Below are 21,886 nucleotides of genomic sequence, written 5' to 3'. Positions count from 1 at the left end.
ATAGACACGTGCGCCTGAGACCTGCACTTAGAACAAGGATATCCATTTTTGAAATACCTTTTGTACTCGAACATTCATAGATCTACTTGGATGCACGCTTGCATTTGTAATTTGATGCTCTTCTTTCTCTAGTAACATTTGCACATAAGCACACAAGAAGTTAAACATTGGTTTCAATGTCCTACTCAAATATATGCTTGCTTTCTGTGTTCCGCTGCTCTCTTTTTTGCACACAAGCACAAGTAGCTCATAGTATCAGAGCCTAGGAAGATTACACTTTCTCTTTTCTGGTGGAGTTCGTAAAAAGCATCTTTCAGGTGTTTTGTGTTGTTCATCATACACACGAATTGATGATGCCTATATTTTCCGGCATGATGATGAAACACATTGAGCACCTCTAGGCCCACATAGTCAAGCATGGAGGCTTGTGATGCTCATCTGGAGGTTCGACTAGATGCTCGATTGGAAGAATGTCCACCATTGGCCACTTCAAATTTTGCATTTACGGGTCGAAGATTTGACCAAGAATACACTCAAGCAAAGAGAAACAAGAAGCTTCATGCCAGCCTTTGAGTAGCTATATTGAGCCCAACCAAAAGAGAGTGGAAGTTCCCTATACATCTTTGTGCACCTGTAACTGAAGATGCGAATTGTGTCATCAACATTCACTTTGGTTGATGAACAGCTTACATGTTCTGCATGGTTTGCATAGACACCATTTGGCATTGCTATAGTCAAAATTCTCACCTTATCATACCACGTATCTCATTCACAAACTAAATAACTACAATTTAAAAGCTGAATCCTTGCACTACCTTCCTACCAAATTATTAATGCCAACACGAGATCAAATCCAGGTCAAAAACAACTGTAAGGTATTTTGGTACAGCAATATGGTCCAAATGCTCCCACACCCACATGTCTCATAGGTTTGAAGACTTCATATTCAAAGCCCTGCTGACCTCAGCTTCATGTTATCCAAGTTACTCCTATCATGTTTGCTAGACACTGGCAAAAAGCACTTAGTAACAATTCAACACAATTTAAGTGCCCCAGCTCTCAATTAAATTAACATAAAACAAACTCAAACCTAGTACCCCATCCAAAAAAGGTACCCGATCCCACAACCCAGAGCACATTTAAGTACGATATGCTAGCAGTAGCATGCATTTCTCACAATATACATCCTCATAAAGTAAAGGGAATGTGTAACCTAGTTCCACAAAAGAATGTGGAGTCATCAAAGCTTCAAGACCTACTCAAGGATTCTCTCACTCCTACACCCTGATGTTAAAGTAATCAGCATCAAAATGGTGCAACCGGACATAACCATCTTCACCTCCACTTGAAAAACTGCCATAAAAAATAATGTAGGTGAGGGTGCATTCATTAACCAAGCAATGCAAATCCACAAGTTCATGTAGAGCAGGCTTCTATCAAAGAAAGAAGACATTTACCCTCTGCCATCAGGATTGAATGCAAGGGCATTGATTGGACCAAAGTGTCCCTTCACACCACCAATCTCTTCTTGATAGATCTGTAAAATATATTTTCCAAAAACACAAAAACTCATAAAAATCTCAAGGACACATGCAGAAGTCGGGAAAACAAACTGATTGAGAACCAGCCAAACCTTATGATAGAAGGTTGCTTCAAACTTCCCTGCTCTGCGGTCACTAGTCGTCACTTGAGAAGCCTCTTGGCCTCCACCGATGACTACCTGTATAAAGAAAAAACAAACATAAGTGTTGCACATAGCGTCCCAGCTAACAAAGGGCATGGTAAAGCAGGCTAGCTTAGGGCCCATGCATTGCTATGCTTCTGAGAGATCCAGCAATAAGCAGAGTATCTTTCATCCATCAAACTCTTTCCACCCTTGTATAATGTAAGGTTCGCTGACTCTGCACATGCCATCAACTCCATCATGCATAGTATAGACTAGATACTACGACATCCCCACTAACGTTATCAGTGCCCAATATATGTTCCAATGCCATCTTACAAAAGATTAGTGCCCGTTCAAGCGGGTATGATGGCAAAGCACCTTATGGTAGTCGGGTGGGTGCAATTATGTTAACCAATGGAGTGGTTAATATGTGGATTTACTTGGTTCTACTTGGATCTCGACCTCTGGCTACTACATTCATGGCAACCCTGCCACAATCCTCAACATTTCTTCTCCATATTTACATGGTGATGGAATGTAAGGAAAGGTTTGTATATAACCGTCTTTGGGTTTGGACTTTCCAGCCCCATGTTCCAGCCCCATGGGGTTGTGCTGCTCAACCATGGCTACTCATAATGGGGGCCACATACCTTTGTTGTGGTGCCTAGACAATACAATATGTGGGTGGAGCTTTAATATCCACACACGCACTCCACGTGCGCGCGCACACACACACACATAAGAGCATACATTTATACAAAGGTCCCGACATTGATAAAAGACGCTGACTCCTCTCTTCTTCTGGCCTCGCATGAAGCAGGTTGTGCATCAGTACATACGATTCTACAAGTCTGTCACAAGTCAAAGTCAGACTCCAAGAAAGCAGCCGGCAAGCTTCATCCGTCACCAATCCCAAAGTTGTCATGGGAGAACATTTTTATGGACTTTGTGGTTGGATTCATAGTTGTTACGAGGCGCGCCTCTAACAGTTCGAGGCGTTCAAGGCATACGACTGCCTAATCGAAGCGTCCACAAAAAAAACCTTCTTTTTTTTTTCTTTTTTCTTTTTTGTTGGTTTAAGTCTTTAGACAGGAGCTTTAAGGATCCAAGGCAGCCCCTCTCACACACACTCTCTCTCCCTCCCTTAAGCCTTTCTCAAGACCCAAAGTTTAAAGTTCAAACTTCAAACACACTAGGATGATGATGTTTTTTATACCCACTTTTGGGGCTCTCTCTATACTCTACCGGTTCATTTCATTTTACTTTGTACCCTTGAAATCTTGATGATGTATCCACATGATGAGGATGGACTATTTTGGTCTCATAGGTCATTTGGGTCTTTTGTAGACGTTTAATACAGCTTTCTTTCTTTCACACACACTCTCTCCCTCTCTCATACACACCCTCTCTCTCCCTCCCTCAAGGCTCATACATTCTCTCTCTCTCTCTCTCTCAACTTTCACTATATATATTATATCTATCTATCACTATATATATATATATATATATATATATAAAGCAGACGCCTCTAACACGTCTCTAAAAAATACGAGTCTTTCGAGGCAATACCATACCCGCCTAGTACCAAACGCCTTTGATGCCTCTAATGAATTGCCAAAGCGCTAGGGATTCCAATATGATTGTATCCTTTCAATCGTTAATCAATTCAGTAAGCAAACCCACCTCATTTCTTGAGGTCACATACACATGCTTGGGAGGTAACCAAGCTTTCACTCACCAAAAGGTATTTTGGTTGCAGACTTCCAAAAAGGATGGTCTTGGACAAGCTTTTTGCAAGGCCTTGCTCTATGGTTTGGGGATGAAGTTACAATTCAGTACCACATTCCATCCCCAGACAATCATACAAAAAGCGTGAACAAGACTATAATCACAATGCTATGGTTTTACTGTTAGGAGCATCGACCCCTTGGGAGGTGTTTCTACCATCGGAGGAGCATGTCATCAATGACACGATGCAGGCGTCAATGAAGAGGACTCCTTCTAAGAGATTACATGTGGCCGTCCGGTCCTCATTGGAATGACCTGAGCTCTTGAGACTTCCAAATGACATTATGGTGCCAATCACATAGTTCAAGACTTGGACCAAATGTTGCGACTAGTCTAGGAAGAGATATGGAAGGCTCAAACGAAATAGTGCAACAAGAGAGAAAAACAGTTCTATGAAATAGTTGCACGAGAGAGACAAGCATCGCCAGGATAGCACCATTAGAGAAGGAGACTGAGTATAGCCGAAGATCCACAAGCAGAAGCACAAACAGTTTGGGGAGAGTTCTTCCAAACTCACTCCAAAAGGAAAAGTCCATTTAGGATCATCGAGAAGCTCAGTAACATAGTCTTCGAGCTAGAGTTACCGAGCAACTAAAAGTTGCATTCCGTGTTTCATTAAAGTAATTTTGTGGAGTACTGTCATGCGCATAGAGTGTATCTACCATGTGCTACACGCACACAAGACTAGCTTTGAGGTTAGGGAAGCTTGGAGCTAGGCAGGCTGATTGGCGAGCTGAGTTAGGGATAGACTAACGGGCAAGCACCCAAGTATGGACGAGCAGGCGCCCAAGTGTGGACGCCCAATGACCGGCCAACAGCCTATAAAAGGGTGGCCAAGGTTAGTCATTAGTGATATAGAGTCTCGCGTGTCTTTGTGAGAGCTCTATGGTCAGGAGCTTGGATCTAGTGCAGACGTGCACCTGCTTTATGCAACCGAGGCCGGCAACAGTCTCAAGGCCCACAAGGGTAGCTTCGTGGCGGTATGGGACGCCACGAAGTAGGGATTGATCGGTACGTTCATCTAGTTAGCTCAGCTCGTGGCTCGGTGGGGATAGCCAAGACTTGTGGGCTTGCCCATGGCTATCAAGGTTGGAAGGTGAGTCAAGCCTACACCCCCTTCACGCTTGTTAGGTTTATTTGCAAGTTTCGAGTCTTGTACCAGGAGCGTTCTACGAGGAGATCCTATGGGGATTTGACAGTGGCATCAGAGCAAGCCTTGTGAATGAGCAAGTCGGTAGGTAGAGAAAAAGAGGTCGAAGAAAAGGTATGAGTTCGAGAAGCTTGCTGTTTTTCTGTGCATATTGCCGTTTTTTCAATTTCAGTATGTTGCTTTTGCATCGCGGGAACCCATGATGAAGGTTTTGGTCTTGTTAAGGGTTGGTTTGCTTAGCAAGAAGAAGGGTTGTATGTTTTGCAATTGTTTGAACAGTTTGAGAGAGAAGAAGTAACAGCATGTCGGCTGTGTTTTTGTGAGAGAGAGAGAGAGAGAGAGAGGGAGAAAGAGAGAGAGAGAGAGAGAGAGAAGAAGCGAAGGCTGTTCAGGTCTTTGTGACGCCTGAAGGTTGCGCAGCCCACCTGAACGAAGACACCTGTATGCAGGCAAGTCTTGCACGTAGGCTGAATGTACACGCAGGCAGCATAGGTGCACCGTGTATAAACAGGCACAGTCGGCCAACTGTATGCGCAGGCGCCTAATTAGATGCATAGGCAGCCACACCAAGCAGGCGAGCGCAGTCAGGTGCTATTCGCACAGCCGGGTGTACTCAGGCGTAGGTGTGAAGGCTCTAGCGACAGCCGTATGCAGGCGATCGCAGGCGGGCATTATTCGCAAGCAGGCGGGTACACGCAAGCAAGCGACGCACGTGGGCACTCGTCGGATGGCATGAAGACGGCGCTAAGGTGCTGCATGAATTTGCGAAAAGCAAAGTCGTCATCTACAGGGTTTTTTTAATTATAAATTTAGCTTTTGTTATTAAAAAAAACCCCACGTTGCTTTCGTTTTTTTGCTGCACCTTAGAGAGGGTTTAAAAAACCACTTATTGCTTTGTTAAGTGTTTTTTTAAAGCAAACATGAATATATATATATATTACCCACAAAAAAAAAACACAAAAGCAAAAGCTAAGTTAGCTTTTAGGGAAGCCTATATATTCCCCTTAAGCGGGCTTCTTGCCACACCTCTCAAGCTCTCAAGTTGTCTAGCACTCTTATTTGTGCAAGATCAACCTTTTCTCTCACCTTTCCCTCTTCAAGATGTTGACCCAAGAATCCGAGTTGGAGCCCATTCTCGAACGTGAAGACCTGCCGGCTACGTAAGCCGTCCATGCCGATCTTTTCGACGATTATGTTTCAAAATCAAATTTCCAAGAGTTTAAAGTTGCTCTCGAAGCTTCTTCCTCGGAATGTCAAGCACAAGTCGCCGTGTAGATGCAAGCTTTACATAACTCCATCTCTTTGTTGACCACTACCCTATCACTCTTTCGGGTATGGATACCTTGGCATCTACTTTAGGCCCCAATATTACTCTGGAACAGTTTGGGGGCGAGCAAAGACAGCGTATCAAAGAGATAGTGGACACTTGGCTACATAAGTGGCAAGTCCATTTTCAGTTTCATCCATATGACGATGGAAAAAGATCCAATTAGCAACAGGTTTCCTCTCAGGCAAAGCTTTGCTTTGGTGGAAAAAACTCAACCCTAAGCCAATGACTTGGGCAAAGTTTGAAGACGTCTTCAAGAAAGAATTCCTCAAGAAAGAGGATGACTATGATGTTGTTGCCCGGTTTACTACTTTGACCATGACCTCGCAAAACCTCACTTATGAGATCTATCTCCAGAAATTTAGGGACTTGCAGACAAAAGCTACGAAAATGGATTCCACAACTCTTTTGGGTTTCTTCGTAGCCGGTTTACCCGACTCATACCGTTAACAGGTTAAAAACAACAAATGCAAAACTTTGGACGAAGCCATTCATTCCGCTCGTATCTATGATGATACAATGGTCTCTTCCAAGTCTAAACCCGTTACCGAGCAAGGAAACAAGCACAGAAGGAAGTTCTCCGCACCGATGACTAGCATGACAGAAGGAAAGTCTTTGGACCAACCTTCAAAGAATTCGACTTCGACCCTAGCGAAGAAAAAACGTCTCCTTAAGACTTTGTAGCTCAAGAAGGAGGGACGTTGCTTCATCTGCGAAGAAAAAGGACATATGCGTAATGAGTGCCCGAAGCAAAAGGGTGCAAAGACCAACGCAGGACCCAAGCCAAAGGCAACTAACCAGTTGTCTTTGACAGGTACGTCAGTTACAGTACTTTCTCGTCCCAGTACATGTTCTGATTGTCTGTTTGGCTTGCATGATCTTCTCCGAGTTTATGGAGAAGTCTTCTAGACCCTGGCAACTCACACAATTTTGTTAATTACAAACTTGTGCATAAATTGGGTCTTGACACAACACCCAACGATCATACCTACGCCTACCTACGGGTCGGTAAGTATGGAATCGAAAGGTGGAGACGTTACCAATCCGGATTCAAGACTACAAAGATACTCTGAAATGCTATATTATGCACCTAGAACATGTAGACTTGTTATTAGGGATTGAGTGGTTTAAGACTCTTCAAGTCCAGACAGATTGGTCTAGTCATATTTTTTCTTTTGAACATAAGAACACCCAGTATAGTATTTCAGGTGATTGTATATATCCCTCTCAGGACCTCTTGTAAATACAGTTGATTTTGGTAATATAATGGATTCTTCTTTGTATACTACTTTCCATTGTATATTGATTCCACTTTCTTCATTTCTCATACCTTCTATAGATGTCAGTGAATTAAGTGTATTTGAAAGCAAAGAATTACAGAAGATACTTGATTCGTTTCAAGATGTATTTCCTAAGGAACTACCATTGGACTTACCACTTGAAAGGGCAATAGATCATCGTATTGACCTGAAGCCTGGTGCTCACCCTGTTAGTATTCCACCTTACCGGATAAGCCAAGCTGAGGAAGATGAGTTGGCCAAACAACTCGAAGATTATTTGAGGATGGGACAGATCTGTCCACGTAAATCACCTTGGGGTGCACCTGTGTCGCTTAGGAGAAAGAAGGACAACACCTGGACAATGTGCATAGATTACAAGAGATTGAACAAGCTGACAATTAAGAACCGTTATCCTCTCTCTAGATCAGATGACCTGATTGACCGGTTAGCCGAAGCGAAATATTTCACAAAGATAGATTTACGTACTGGCTATCACCAGATACGTATTTATGAAAGGCATGTCGAAAGAACTACCTTTCGGACTAGGAATGGCCATTACGAGTTTCTCGTATTACCTTTCGGGTTAACCAATGCTCCAGCCACTTTCCAGCAAATGATGAACGATCTTTTTCGTAAACATTTGGAAAAATTTGTGGTTGTGTCCCTGGATGATTTTTTGATAAATAGTCGTACTCTTGAGGATCATGTTAGACACCTCTATCAGAATGCGCAGCAGCGGAAGACTAACGCATGTAGAAGACGCATCACCATCGAGCACCACGAACACCCCTAATGGGCACTGCAACATCCCTCCACCGGGCTCCCATCTCCCGGTGAGCTGCCTCCCAAAACACCGACCAGAGAAGATGACTATGACAAGGTGCCACTCTAGCCTATATATGGCTCTTCAACTTCCCATGCTTCCACTTATGGGATAATCTAAGGCACCTTCTAGCCATAGATCACAAGCTCGAAATCGCCAACCTTCCAACACCCTCCCTCGATTCGAGCTCCACAAGCCACCGAGGCGCGAGGGGGTTGCCCAGAACTACACACGCCTAAGCCGCCCAGGACCACACATGCCCGGGCTCTGATACTATGTCAGAATGCACAGCGGAAGACTAACGCACGTAGGAGACGCATCACCATCAAGCACCACGAACACCCCCAATGGACATTGGGACATCCCTCCACCGGGCTCCCATCTCCCGGTGAGCTGTCTACCAAAACACCGGCCGGAGGAGATGACTATGACAAGGTGCCACTCTAGCCTATATATGGCTCTTCAACTTCCCATGCTTCCACTTATGGGATAATCCAAGGCACCTTCTAGCCATAGATCACAAGCTCGAAATCGCCAACCTTCCAACAACCTCATGATTGTCTTAACTATTTTAAGACAGAATCGACTATATGCTAAATTAAGTAAATGTGAGTTTTCATGACAGACATCATTTACTTGGGGCACAAGATCACTAGAGATGGATTGAGTATTGACTATGACCGAGTTCAGAAGGTTCTAGCCTGGCCCATACCGTGAACAGTGAAACAACTTCGTTCTTTTCTCGGTTTTGTTGTTTTTCTTCGAAAATCTGTGCGGGAGTACTCTCAGCTCACACTACCGATGACCAACTTGTTGAAAGGTCGTAGACGTAAGTCAAATCAGCCTATCACTTAGAATAACGATCTGGATATGGTCTTCAGACTTTTGAAAGAAAAAGTCAAGGAAGCACCTATCTTAGCATTACCTGATCCTAGTTGACCTTGTGTTCTTAATACTGATGCTAGTGACTATGCCAAGATGATAGACCTGTTGCTTTTGAGAGTAAAAAGCTAGACGACACTCAATCTCGTCGGCCAACCCTTGAGAAGGAGCTTTATGCTGTGATTCACGCTCTCAAGGTTTGGAGACATTATTTATATGATTCCAAGTTTGTGGTACTGACTAATCATCAATCAATCAAGTATGTGTGATGCGGATGATTTGAGAGGAAGGAAAGCTCGATTTGCTGAATTAATGCAAGATTTTGATTTTGAGATTCGTTATAGAAAAGGGTCCATGAATAGTGTCGCAGATACGCTTAGTCGAATTAGAGAGGTGAATACTTTGTCGTTCACCGAGATTTCTACTGATTTATTTCAATCATTGAGAGGGCTTTGCAGGACTGATAGTTATTTTGGTCCATTTTAGCAAAAGATCCAAGACGGGAGCTCATTGATTGACCAAGATTCTATGACTGAGCAGCCTATCATTCAAGCTACAGGAGGTTAGTGGATGATTCAGAATGGTTTACTATTCCGTAATGACAAAATTTGTGTACCACATATCCCGGATATTACGTCCAAGATTCTTAAGGAGTGTCACGACGCCCCTTCTGCTGGACACCCTAGGATACACAGGACCTTATCATTAGTGAAACACACTTTTTATTGGCCAAAGATGAAAGGGTATGTAGAAGATTATATTCTCAAGTGTCAAGTTTGTCAAGCAAATAAAGCTGAACGCTTTAGACAAGCTGGGTTGTTGCATCCTTTGCAAATCCCAAGTAATAAATAGGAAAGTATTTCCATGGATTTTATTACCGGAATGCCAAGAACACATCAAGGCCACGATTCTATTTGGGTTGTGGTAGATCACTTAACAAAAATGGCTAGATTTTTACTGACCCGGAAGACCATTACAGCTACGCAATTAGCAAGGCAGTTTATCGAGCAATTGTTTAGACTGTACGGGTTACCGTAGGACATAGTCAGTGATAGAGACTCTAAGTTTACGAGTGATTTTTGAAAACTTATTTTTGAGAAGTTGGAAACAACTTTGAATTTGAGTTCCTCAGATCATCCTCAATCTAATGGCCAGACTGAAAGAGTTAATCAAATTTTGGAGGATATGCTTCGAGCATATGTATCCAAAAGGCAAAGTTCATGGGAGGATTATCTTCCTATGTTAGAATTTGCATATAACAGTACTAAGCATACGAGTACAGATTTTAGTCCTTTCATGCTTATGTATGGTTTTCAACCTAAATCACCTGTTATAGTGGGATTCTCAGGACTTCAGCATGATGCAGCACGTAATTTTTTGCAAGATATGCAAGAAATGTTACAAGTTGCGAAGAAATCTATTAGAAGTGCTCAAGACCGAGACAGATTTTATTCTAATAGACATCGTTCACCCAGAGAGTTCTCTGAAGGAACGATGGTGTATTTGTGAGTTCCGAAAGATTCCGAGACTTTACGGACAGGTCGATCTCCGAAATTATCCCCTAGATACTGTGGACCATTTCGTATTACACCATGGATTGATTCAATCGCATATGAATTGGATTTGCCTTCTCATGTGAAAGTTCATCCTGTATTTCAAGTCAGTAGACTTAAGGAAGTACTGGGTGGAACATACCAGTTAGTTACTCCTCAAGAAATCATAGATGTCGAGAACATGACATTTGTTCCACACGAACCTGAAAAGATTCTTGGATTTCGTGAAAGAAGATTGCATAATACGCTTATCACGGAATACAAGATGAAGTGGAAGGATCGTGTTGAGGAGGATGCTACATGGGAGACATTGACTACTCTTCAGAGAGATTACCCTGGCTTTTTAGTGAGCTCAAGAGTGAGCTCTTAGAGGAAGGGGAGTATGTCATGTGCACAATGTGTATCTACCGTGTGCTACACGCACACAAGACTAACTTCGAGGTTGGAGACGCTTAGAGCTGGGCAGGCTGATTGGCGAGCTAAGTTAGGGATAGACTAATCAAGTATAGACGGACAGGCGCCCAAGTGTAGACGCCCGATGACCGGCCAAGAGTCTATAAAAGGATGGCCAAGGTTAGTCATTAGTGATATAGAGTCTCGCGTGTCTTTGTGAGAGCTCTATGGTCAGGAGCTTGGATCTAGTGCAGACGTGCACATGCTTTATGCAGCCGAGGCTAGCAGCAGTCTCAAGGCCCACAAGGGTAGCTTCGTGGCGGTATGGGACGTCACTAAGTAGAGATTGGTCGGTACGTTTATCTAGTTAGCTCAGCTCGTGGCTCGGTGGGGATAGCCAAGACTTGTGGACTTGCCCACGGCTGTCAAGGTTGGGAGGTGAGTCAAGCCTGCACCCCCTTCACGTTTGTTTGGTGTATTTGCAGGTTTCGAGTCTTGTACCAGGAGCGTTCTACGAGGAGATCCTATGGGGATTTGACAAGTACCATAAGACAAAGCTGAGTACCCTGCCAAATGAGGACAAGCCCAAGTTGCTGGTGGTGGATAATGGATTGCAGGAAGCCTTGATGCCAAAGCAGGTTGTGTTGCACCAATACAAGCATGGTACTCGTCGGACACAACTCTAAGATCTTCACGTTCAAGGGCTATTTGATCCAGGTCACCATTTGGTTTGTCAAGGATCAGCCCATTTTAGAGAGCTTATCAAGAGGCCATGCAACTGAAGACAGCTGCAATTCAAGTGGGGGGGGGCGACACAACTCCACGTCGTCCAAACCCCACCATAGAGTCCAAACTTAGGCACCTAAGGCTAGGCATTGCCGGGCAGCCCCATGATAAGGCATCAGGCAACACACATGTGACTAGTTGAGGTCAGGCAAAGGGCCCTACCAAGTCAGGTAGGTTTGGGCATCTCAGGCAACAGTCAGTTGGCCCTCTCGTGTGAAATGCCCCTTTTTGCAAGTCAGGCAGTAGTACAACAAGCATCATGTGGCCAAGGAGTCTTGCCCCCAACCCCCCCCCTTCTCCTCTACCTATATAGGCGGCGTTTGGAAAAACATTTGATCATCACATTTTCCTCGAGAACACAGCAGTAAAGAGCAATCTTTGCAGCCTACTTGCAGTTGAAAATGATCTGCAGCAACAGTGAGGCTGAGATCACGAGATCATGTTCAGCATTTTATTTTGTACTTGCAAACAATTGTAAACTCTTTCATTGTACATAATAATATACAGTAGGGTTTAGGTATTCTTGTGTGTGCTTGTATTTCTTGTTCCGCTGCACTTCTCTACTCTCTCTCAGAGAAAACCCTAGTACATAGGCCCACGTGTATCACACGCTGAGTTTCTTTTTGCAAATTAGAAAAAATATGATGTGAACAGCACGGCACTTACATGATCAAGAAGTGGAGAAATGGCCACAGCATTCACTGGCCGTTCAGCTGCATATGTCTTCAAAAGTTTCAACGTCCTTATATCCCACAACTACAACAGAGAAATAAGACAAAGCATTCTCAAAAAATTGACAAGAGCTGAAAATATACTTATATTCCACAACTACAACAAAGAAACTAGACAAGGCATTATGAAAAACTTGACAAAAGCTAAGGATGCTAGGGTGCATGTATGTATGTGCACACACACACACGCGCGCGCGCGCGCATGTAGGAGCAATCAAAGCCTATGCAGCAGCATGATATATATATATATATATATATACCTAGATGAATCCAGGAACATGCCCAAATTCAACTTTTAGGAACGTGCATGTTATATACTCATGGTAGTCAACCCACAAGACTATATAACTATCAACTCCATTATGCATAGTATGGACTAGATACTACGACATCCCCACTAACGTCATCAGAGCCCAATAGCGGGTGTAGGACTTTGTATCAAGATATGCTCTCACACACGCGCGCACGCGCGCACACACACACACACACACACACACACACGAGCATATATTCACACAAAGCCCTTCATACTGAGTTTCTGTCAAACCTCCAGAGATGCAGGGTAGACTCAGCCATAATGAAGCCTAGCACTAAGGGAAGTAGCAAATAGAAAGAATTAGTACAACAAATAAGTGGTTGATAGTGCAAATGCACTGCTAAAGACAAAAAGAATAAGCCAAAAAAAAAAACCTTGGCAGTCTTATCACTAGATCCAGTGATAAAATGTGAACTGTCAGCAGACTTTGCTAAGGAAGTGATGTTTTTTTTATGCCCTGCTTCTGGGTCATTTTCTTTAAGCAGCTTGCCTGTCTGCAAAAAAATTGAAGAAGGCACTTAAAACCTGTTTAAGACACAAAAACATTAAAATAAGAGATAAACTTTTACCGGCCATCAGTTACATGAGGCATAGTCATGCTCAAGCAATTTCCTTCACATCTCATTCAGCAAGTAACCACAAGCCAAAAACCATATAATCCCAAAGTAGAACAACCTTCAGTATTCCTGAAGGTGACAAATACATGCCTTTATACAAAAAAAGATGTTTCAGTGCAGGAGATGATAGCCATGTGCAGCAGGAAGATGAAATTTCTGGTATAATTTAGGCAGACAAGTCCACAAGGATCCAACTGTCAGCTCTAAGAGTCTCTACCCTCTTTCAGATCTGCTTATAGGCTTTAACTGCAACTCTGGCAGTACAATAGTATATAGTGATGGGTAAAAAACAAGACACAAGTTCAGTATGTGAATTTCTTGATCTTGATTGAAAATTGTGCTCCTATTGCATAGTAATTAAGCATTTTAAGTACACTGTGTACAGTGCTAAAAACATGTTGGGTCCTGAAAGACTTGATTGGGAACAAGTACATTAAGCACACTACACCTTTTATGCATGCATGCACATGCGCACGCGCAATATGGAGATGGTCTTGAGAACTACAAGATCTAAGCTCTTTGATACTAGTTACATCTTACATGGGCATTGATCTAAGCTCTTTGGAACATGAGGTTAGGTACGAGTAATGTAGACACTATGTCATAATGCTGTGTTGCAACATATTAACACACAACTCCAACATTTGCAAGTGCCTATCAAGCACAACAATACCGGAGACAAGCCATTGAAATACTTTACTTGTTCAACCAACCTGCGCATCCCAAATGCGGATTGTTGCATCCTCGCCAGCACTAACGATGGTCTTGTTGAGTGGACCCCACACGGCTCTATTGATCCTACCTTGGGGCCCAGTAATAACCAGAACAGACTCACTACTCTCTGCACAATGAAAGACAACCAAGCACCAACTCTTCAGTTAGCACTTCATCTTAAATAAAGCTTACTAGAACCAAAAATCTGCGAACGTAAAATGTAACACTCACCCTTAGAGCGATCCTTCTCGATCCTTTTCACATGTATAGCTGATGGTGCTCCCATAAATGGGTCCGTAGTTATTACAGCAAGCTTGTCACCAATGGCAATGTCCACTGCTCTTGCTGGTGACCCAAAATTGAATGAGTGAAGCTGTGCGCCTGTCTCTACATCCCATAACTTGACTGACTGATCTGCAGAGCCTGTAATTAACCGACTAGTGTCTCCTGCATCAAGATGAAAATATCAGGATTCCTTTTCAATGATGTTGATAAAACAATATGGAGTCCACCCTCTGGAACATATGTACATACATATTGATTGAACTACCTTCGCCAAAAAAGATGTTCCTTGAAAAACAGAACTCAACCTTCAAAAATGAAAATACATGTCCATGTGTTGGGTATAACCCATTTTCACACGTGTATGTACATATCTAAGTATGTGAGTCTCTAGTTATCATTGTGTAAATGCATATCTATCCATAATAATATCTGCATATGTGAGTATGTGCTTTGGGGTTTAGGGCGAGTGAAGGCAGAATTAGCCTAGGTCACAACAGCTCGGAAAGAGGCCAAGTGGGCAGTCTATCATCAAGGTAGAGTGCTCATCGAGGATTTCCAACCCAAACAAAAACACAGGTCAATACCCAAAAAGAAACTAATAGAATTTTACCGAAGCTGATGGTACTTGATGCTTGACATGGCATACTGGCTAGTTATTAGGAGTATGGTTTTTCGTATATGTTTTTCTTTTTTGGATCATGTATTTAGCACAAAACCAACATGGTCTTTCAGTTATGCAATCGGTCTCCTAGGTCATTTTGGCCTTCCGCAGACATCTCTCTCTCTCTCTCTCTCTCTCTCTCTCTCTCTCTCTCTCACGGTGATCATAATGTACGTAATCAAAGTTACGCACCCTAAAACCACAGTGATGAACACAAAGCACGAATGAAAATTAATTCTGATCAGATCGAAGCAGAAGGCAAGAGGCATCATCGCAAGATCGCCTCATACTGTGGGGGTTACAAAGCCCAAAATCCCTCTAAACCCTAAAAACAGAGAATCTGAGACTGGAACCGTGCCGGAAAAAACCCTAACCACACTTGCCACAGAAAAACGCTAACTAACAGCAACAATGAAACCGATCTCCGCAAGAGAAGGGACTTACTTGAAACGTCGCAACACCAGACAGCTCCATTGTGGCCCTTGTAGGTGCCGAGGCGCTCGCCATTGTGGGCGTACCAAACATTCGGGGTATGGTCTTTGGCGCAGGAGAAGAGCAGATCTCCATCTCTGTTGTACTTGAGGAAGGTGAGAGGCCTCTCGTGGCCCTTCAACAGAATGGGCCTCATGATGATCACGATGAAAAGCTTTGGCGGCACCGCAACGCAGACCTTCGATACAGCAACAAGCACCCAAGGTTCTTCACAGAGTAAACTTGTTCCTAGGTTGTATGTATTTTTCAAATACTTTAAATGACTTAAAATGTGTAAAAATTAGTCATTAGTAAATTAGCATTTGTAACTTTTCATGGATGCTGGGCCACGGCCCTATTCACTCTAACGCATTAATTAATTTTTTCGTGGGTGGTTGTCTTCAATTTCTAGAGGAAAACCTTAGGTTCACTAAGGCTTTGAACGTTAGTGGTAAGGCCATTGCTCGATAAATTTTAAAATTTCATTTTAAACTATAAAGAACATAGAATGGAAGAATTTTAAAAAACACAATTGTTTATTTTCCATGGACGGAATCATTAAATAAACAACCATTAGCATGACCAAAGAGCTGTCTTTGTACTGTATTTATAAACGGTATAAAGCATGATAATAGGACGTAATTGTGTACATACACCTAAAGCCAAACTCGAGAAATCCACTCAAGTATATTAAGTAAACATGAAAGCTAGAGTAACCTAGAGGAAACAAGCTTCTTCCTCGTTGGGACCAACAAATTTACAGACTTCTGCTGATGACAACGGTATGAACTCATCTCCGCTTTTTTAAACTTTTGTGTTCTCTCCCAAATAGAGAGATATGATGTGCTGTAGTTTTGTTGTGACTACGCTTCTTCCTCATCGTCAATGACAATGGGATTGCCATAAGTCCCTAGCTCTACAATGTGGTTGCCGTGCAGACCTTCATGATTGTGTGTTCTATCACCGTCTTCACTTTCGTCATCTTCATGTTGTTCTCTATCTATGTCTATGCACTGGGTAAAGTGAGGAAGCTTTGTGACTTTCCAAATGGTAGCGGATCTTTTCCTACTCATGCCAGATCCAGTCTTTAGAATTATCCATGATGCTGTCGGGTAATATTTTCCCGTGCGGATCATTTTGAGGAGAGTTCTCTAGAGTGAAGCACCAAGCTTGTTGGCTATGTAATTATCCATGTATACATAAGCCCACTCAAACAAATTGACAGGCGACGAGCAAACTTTGTTTTTCAAGTATGCATGTCCATAAAGAGCATATAGTTGACGTCCTCTCAGTATCTCCTCACTGGAGATATTATGCGAGAAGAACTTGAAATGGGGCTTGTGTAAGTCTTTCATCATGCAGTACCCTATCATGCCTTCAAATGTATGCATTTTAATTTGTCTTAGAACTCTACACATCACTAAAGCACCCTCTGGTTTGAAGAAGTCCCACCCTAAAAATCTTTTTATGGTTTTGCCTATACTTATGAGCGATGGGGCCATAAGACTCACGACCATTTGAAAATGTAAATGGTTCAAAGTCCCACCCTAAAAATCTTTTAATGGTTTTGCCTATACTTATGAGCAATGGGGCCATAAGGTTTACGACCATTTGAAAATGTAAATGGTTCAAAGTAACACCTTTCTCTAGGGCAAACATGCCTTTTAAACGATCCATTCTTACGAACTCCTCTAGTGGTTCCCACCATGATAGATTTATGTCTCCATTTTTGATAGCCACAGTTACCGATACTTCGAACAGCTTCGCAGCGGGAACTAAGGTATCTTGTGGACAGAGGGCTCCGAGTTGACATTTCTATCATTTGTCATCGATTGTTTGCCTTTTGTGTCACGCTGTGTGGCTCCTACACAAGAAGAATAATAAGCACCTCCAACATTTTGGTGGCTGCAATTAACTAATTATCATGGAATATGTTGTCTCTGAATGCTTGACAGATGTCTTTGCATGCCTTTGTTTTGTATGGTTTCATCTTTTGTCGTCTTCCCTGTTTGCGGGCTCATTGCCATGCTCCCATGGTCGTGCATCTTTCCCATTCGCGGGCTCATTCGCCATACTATCATGGTCATGCATCTTCCCCGTTCACGGGCTCGGCTCGACATGTTCCCATGGTCATGTCAGGTGTTTTCATTATCCCTGTTCACGGGTTCATCGTGTTCAAGCTTCATGCCCATACTTCTCTCACGGTCGTACAAAAAGCTCATTTGCAGCTTCCTGGTGTACAAGGTGCATGTGTATGGTTTCCTTTTTTGTCATCTGCCTGGTTGCGACTTTGTCGCTATGCTGCTCCCAAGGTCGTGTCAACTGTTTTGTGGTCTCCTTCAGTTTTGTGGATCATGCCCATGCTGCCCCCATGATCGTCTTGAAGATGCATGTGCAAGGTTCGTTTTCGGGTTCCTAGCTTACAAGTTGCATTTCCATGCTCCTTTGACAGTCGTCTTCTCGAACCTTCTGTGCCTTTGTGCATTTGATTTTGCCTTTGGTTTTTGGAGTTCTCCTTTGTGCTTCTGGACGTTGTAGAGCTTCTGACATGCGTGGTTGGTTTCTGGACTTCTCTCGTGTAATTCTAGACGGCGTGGACGTTGACAATTGTGGCTTCTGGACGATTTCTATTATATGGCAAGTTATTGGTTTCTATCTTTTCATGTGTTGGTAGTTGGCTATTTAATGACACTTCCCGTTCTCTTGTTCATCAACTTTGTCATCTGCGCTCTGTTTTTTTTAGCTTGTCATCTGTGCTCTATTATCCTAGCTCTGTTAGTCGTCGCTCTTATAGCTCTAAAGAGAAAAACACTACATGACATCACGAACCTTATGAAGATCGGCCGCCGTCATCCTTCTTCCTTCCCTTGTCATGAACAGATACGTAGCAGCCATCCACGTCCATTGTTCCGAAAGCACAAGTTGATTCTACCGAGCTACGTTCTCACTCCTCTCACAGGGCCTTCTAGACTTCGTAATTTGCATGCAGTGAAGCAGAGAGATCGATCCTCTGGTCCGGATTTCATACTACTCGTTCTTTAAGAAGCAACCTTAATCGTATTCCATTTTTTAAGTTACAAATTAGAGCATTGAATATTCATGGTTTAAAATTGTAGCCTTAATCATATTCATGGTTAAAAATTCATTGAATAAGTCGGGGTTTCACATGCAACATTTGCATGCAGTAAATAAAAAACAAAATGTCTACTACATATAGATTCACGTTATATGACGACTCTTATTTATAGGCATTCTTCTTGTGTAGGATCCACACATCGCAACACAAAAGGCAAATGATAGAAATGCTGACTTGGAGCCCTTTGTCCACAAGATACCTCAGCTCCCACTAGAGAAGAAGATGAAGCTATTCGAAGTATCGGTAACCACGGCTATCGAAAACGGAGACATAAATCTATCATGCTAGGAACCACGAGAGGAGTTCGTAAGAATGGATTGTTTAAAAGGCATGTTTGCACTAGAGGAAGGTGGTACTTTGAACCATTTACATTTCCAAATGGTCGTGAGTCTTATGGCCCCATCGCTCATCATAAGTATAGGCAAAACCATAAAAAGATTTTTAGGGTGGGACTTCTTCAAACCAGTGGGTGCTTTAGTGATGTGTAGAGGTCTAAGACAAATTAAAATGCATACATTTGAAGGCATGATAGGGTACTACATGATGAAAGACTTACACAAGCCCCATTTCAAGTTCTTCTCACATAATATCTCCAGTGAGGAGAGGACATCAACTATATGCTCTTTATGGACATGTAGACTTAAAAAACAAAGTTTGCTTGTCGCCTGTCAATCTATTTGAGCGGGCTTATGTATACATGGATAATTACACGGCCAACAAGCTTGGTGCTTCACTCTAGAGCACTCTCCTCAAAATGATCTGCATAGGAAAATATTACCCGACAGCATTATGGATAATTCCACTGCATAGACATAGAAGAAATATTCTTTATAGATACTCTCGGTGTTAGATATTTCAATCCTGTACATGCACAATCTGACAGAGAACAACACGAAGATGACAAAAGTGAAGACGGTGATAGACTACACAATCATGAAGGTCTGCACGGCAACCACACTGTAGAGCTAGGGACTCCTGGGAATCCCATCGCCATTGACGATGAGGAAGAAGCACAGTCACAACAAAACTACAACACATCATATCTCTCTGTTTGAGAGAGAACACAAAAGTTCAAAAGGGATCGTGGATGGAGATGAGTTTGTACCGCTGTCACCAGAAGTCTGTAAATTTGTTGGTCTCAATGAGAAAGAAGCTTGTTTCCTCTAGGTTTCTCTAGCTTTCCTGTTTACTTTATATACTTGAGTGGATTTCTGGAGTTTGGCTTTGGGGTATGTACACAATTACGTCCTTCTATCTTGCTTTATACCGTTTATAAATACAATACAATGGCAGTTCTTTGGTCATGCTAATGGTTGTTTATTTAATGATTCCGTCCATCAAAAATAAATAATTGTGTTTTTTAAAATTCTTCCATCCTTAGTATCTTATGTTTTCTTTATAGTTTAAAATGAAAATTTAAAATTTATCGAGCAATGACCTTACCACTAACGTTCGAAGCCATAGTGAACCTAAGGTTTTCCTCTAGAAATTGAAGAGACAACCACCCACGAAAAAATTAATTAATGTGTTAGAGTGAATAAGCCCCCACAAAAAAAAAATCAAAAAATAATTAATGTGTTAAAGTGAATTAATTTTTTTAAAAATTAATTAATGCGTTAGAGTGAATAAACATAGCACCCATGAAAAAAAAATTAATGCATTAGAGTGAATACAAAATTTAATTAATGTGTTAGAGTGAATAAACATAGCACCCATGAAAAAATTTAAAATTTTTAATTAATGCGTTAGAGTGAATGAACATTGTTAAAAAAATTTTAAAATTAATTAATGTGTTAGAGTGAATATTTTTTAAAAATAATAAATACACTAGAGTGAATAAACGTAGCACCCATGAAAAAATTAACAAAAATAAATTAATACATTAGAGTAAATAAAAAATCAATTAATGCATTAGAGTGAATAAACATAGCACCCACAAAAAAAATAATTAAAAAATGAATAAACATAGCACCCACAAAAAAATTTAAAATTTTAATTAATATGTTAGAGTGAACTAAAAAAATTTAAAATTAATTAATGTGTTAGAGTGAATAAACGTTGTGGGTGCTTATTCACGGTGCTGGCCACATTAATTAATTAATGTATGGTTGTTCCATTAAAGCGCATTACCCTAAGTTATAAACCTTAGGATGTTCAATCAGCCATTGTGTCCCTCTTTGTCAAAATGAGCATCATACTTTGTTTAATCAATGTGTTTCTGCCTCACATGTCTCTGTCTCCGTCTTTCTCACTCTTACATATCATAGAGGCGCTCTCTCTCTCTCTCTCTCTCTCTCTCTCTCTCTCTCTCTCTCTCTCTCTCTCTCTCGCACAAAGCCTCAAGCATGGCTCCTCTTTTTATAACCGCCTCTGTGCCCAAAAGTTCGAGCGACAGAAGGATCCAAGCGTCTCCAACCCTACCACGCATCATTTGGCCACCATCCTCCCAAATCGAAAAAATTAACCAAAGTATGGTATTCGTTCCCTAAGGTTCCTCACTACCTCCAGCTAATTAATGTAAAAAAACGTTTGGGACCCATATTGGCATTCTAACCCTCCATGATTAAATTCTTAAACAAGTTACGAATACCCATTTGTAGCAAAACATATCCTCCCACTTTTGTCACCATTTGTTATAAGAGTCACTTCAAAAAAAGACAAAAATATGCAATTAAGTCTAAAATTCTAATTAAAACACATCTAATGAATCCCAAATTTGCCAATATATATATATATATATATATATATATATATATATATATATATATATATATCCACCCTTGGATCACTTGTCTTTGATGGGGTTCCCAAAGAAAGACAACTAGAAAATGTAGATAACAAGTGACGAGAGGAAGGACATCGCATTGACATTGTCGACCCAACATCCAGTCGCATCATGGACAATGTTCATGGTTGGGTGGAGCAATTGAGAAAAATGGACGTGTTGCTAATATTTAATGTATAACTTCCCATCAATTGGTTTGGGCTCCAAAAGACCTCAACTTTAATCAATGGGTGGCCTTTTGTGTGGTTGGTGTATGACATCTAACATATTTTCCCAATAATTTAACATAGGCAAAGAAGTATAGTCTCCGTATTCAAACTTAACTTTTAACCTATTGCAATTATCATTGATAAAATATTGTAGAGGGCATCCCAAATCTTCTCTATGTGATGGCTTATTAGGGGAGCATAGTCCACGGAGCATGTAGGAGGACATATAAAAAGTGGTGTACCAAAATCTCTCATATCTAACATACCTTGTCATATAGCTTAAGATACTGTGCAATCCTTTTTAGTGATTAAA

The 21,886-nt window shown here is 41.7% G+C and overlaps 1 protein-coding gene across 1 annotated transcript; it reads right to left on the bottom strand.

Moving 5' to 3' along the window:
- Positions 1-921: 921 nt before the first annotated feature.
- Positions 922-15,702, bottom strand: LOC147634704 (eukaryotic translation initiation factor 3 subunit I-like). Its single transcript, XM_086803850.1, has 8 exons — positions 15,417-15,702; positions 14,258-14,473; positions 14,026-14,153; positions 13,070-13,189; positions 12,315-12,404; positions 1,634-1,720; positions 1,458-1,537; positions 922-1,353 (listed from the first exon to the last, which is right to left on the bottom strand). The coding sequence occupies exons 1-8, from the start codon at positions 15,598-15,600 to the stop codon at positions 1,278-1,280; spliced, it is 981 nt and encodes a 326-aa protein (XP_086659976.1). The 5' UTR covers positions 15,601-15,702; the 3' UTR covers positions 922-1,277.
- Positions 15,703-21,886: the final 6,184 nt, after the last annotated feature.

The sequence above is a fragment of the Cibotium barometz genome, chromosome 10 (genome assembly GCF_041138505.1).
Source record: "Cibotium barometz isolate CiBa-2024 chromosome 10, ASM4113850v1, whole genome shotgun sequence".
Taxonomy (NCBI): Eukaryota; Viridiplantae; Streptophyta; class Polypodiopsida; order Cyatheales; family Cibotiaceae; genus Cibotium; species Cibotium barometz.
The sequence above is the reverse complement of the archived record's forward strand: the minus strand, read 5'-3'. Positions and strand labels throughout refer to the sequence as shown.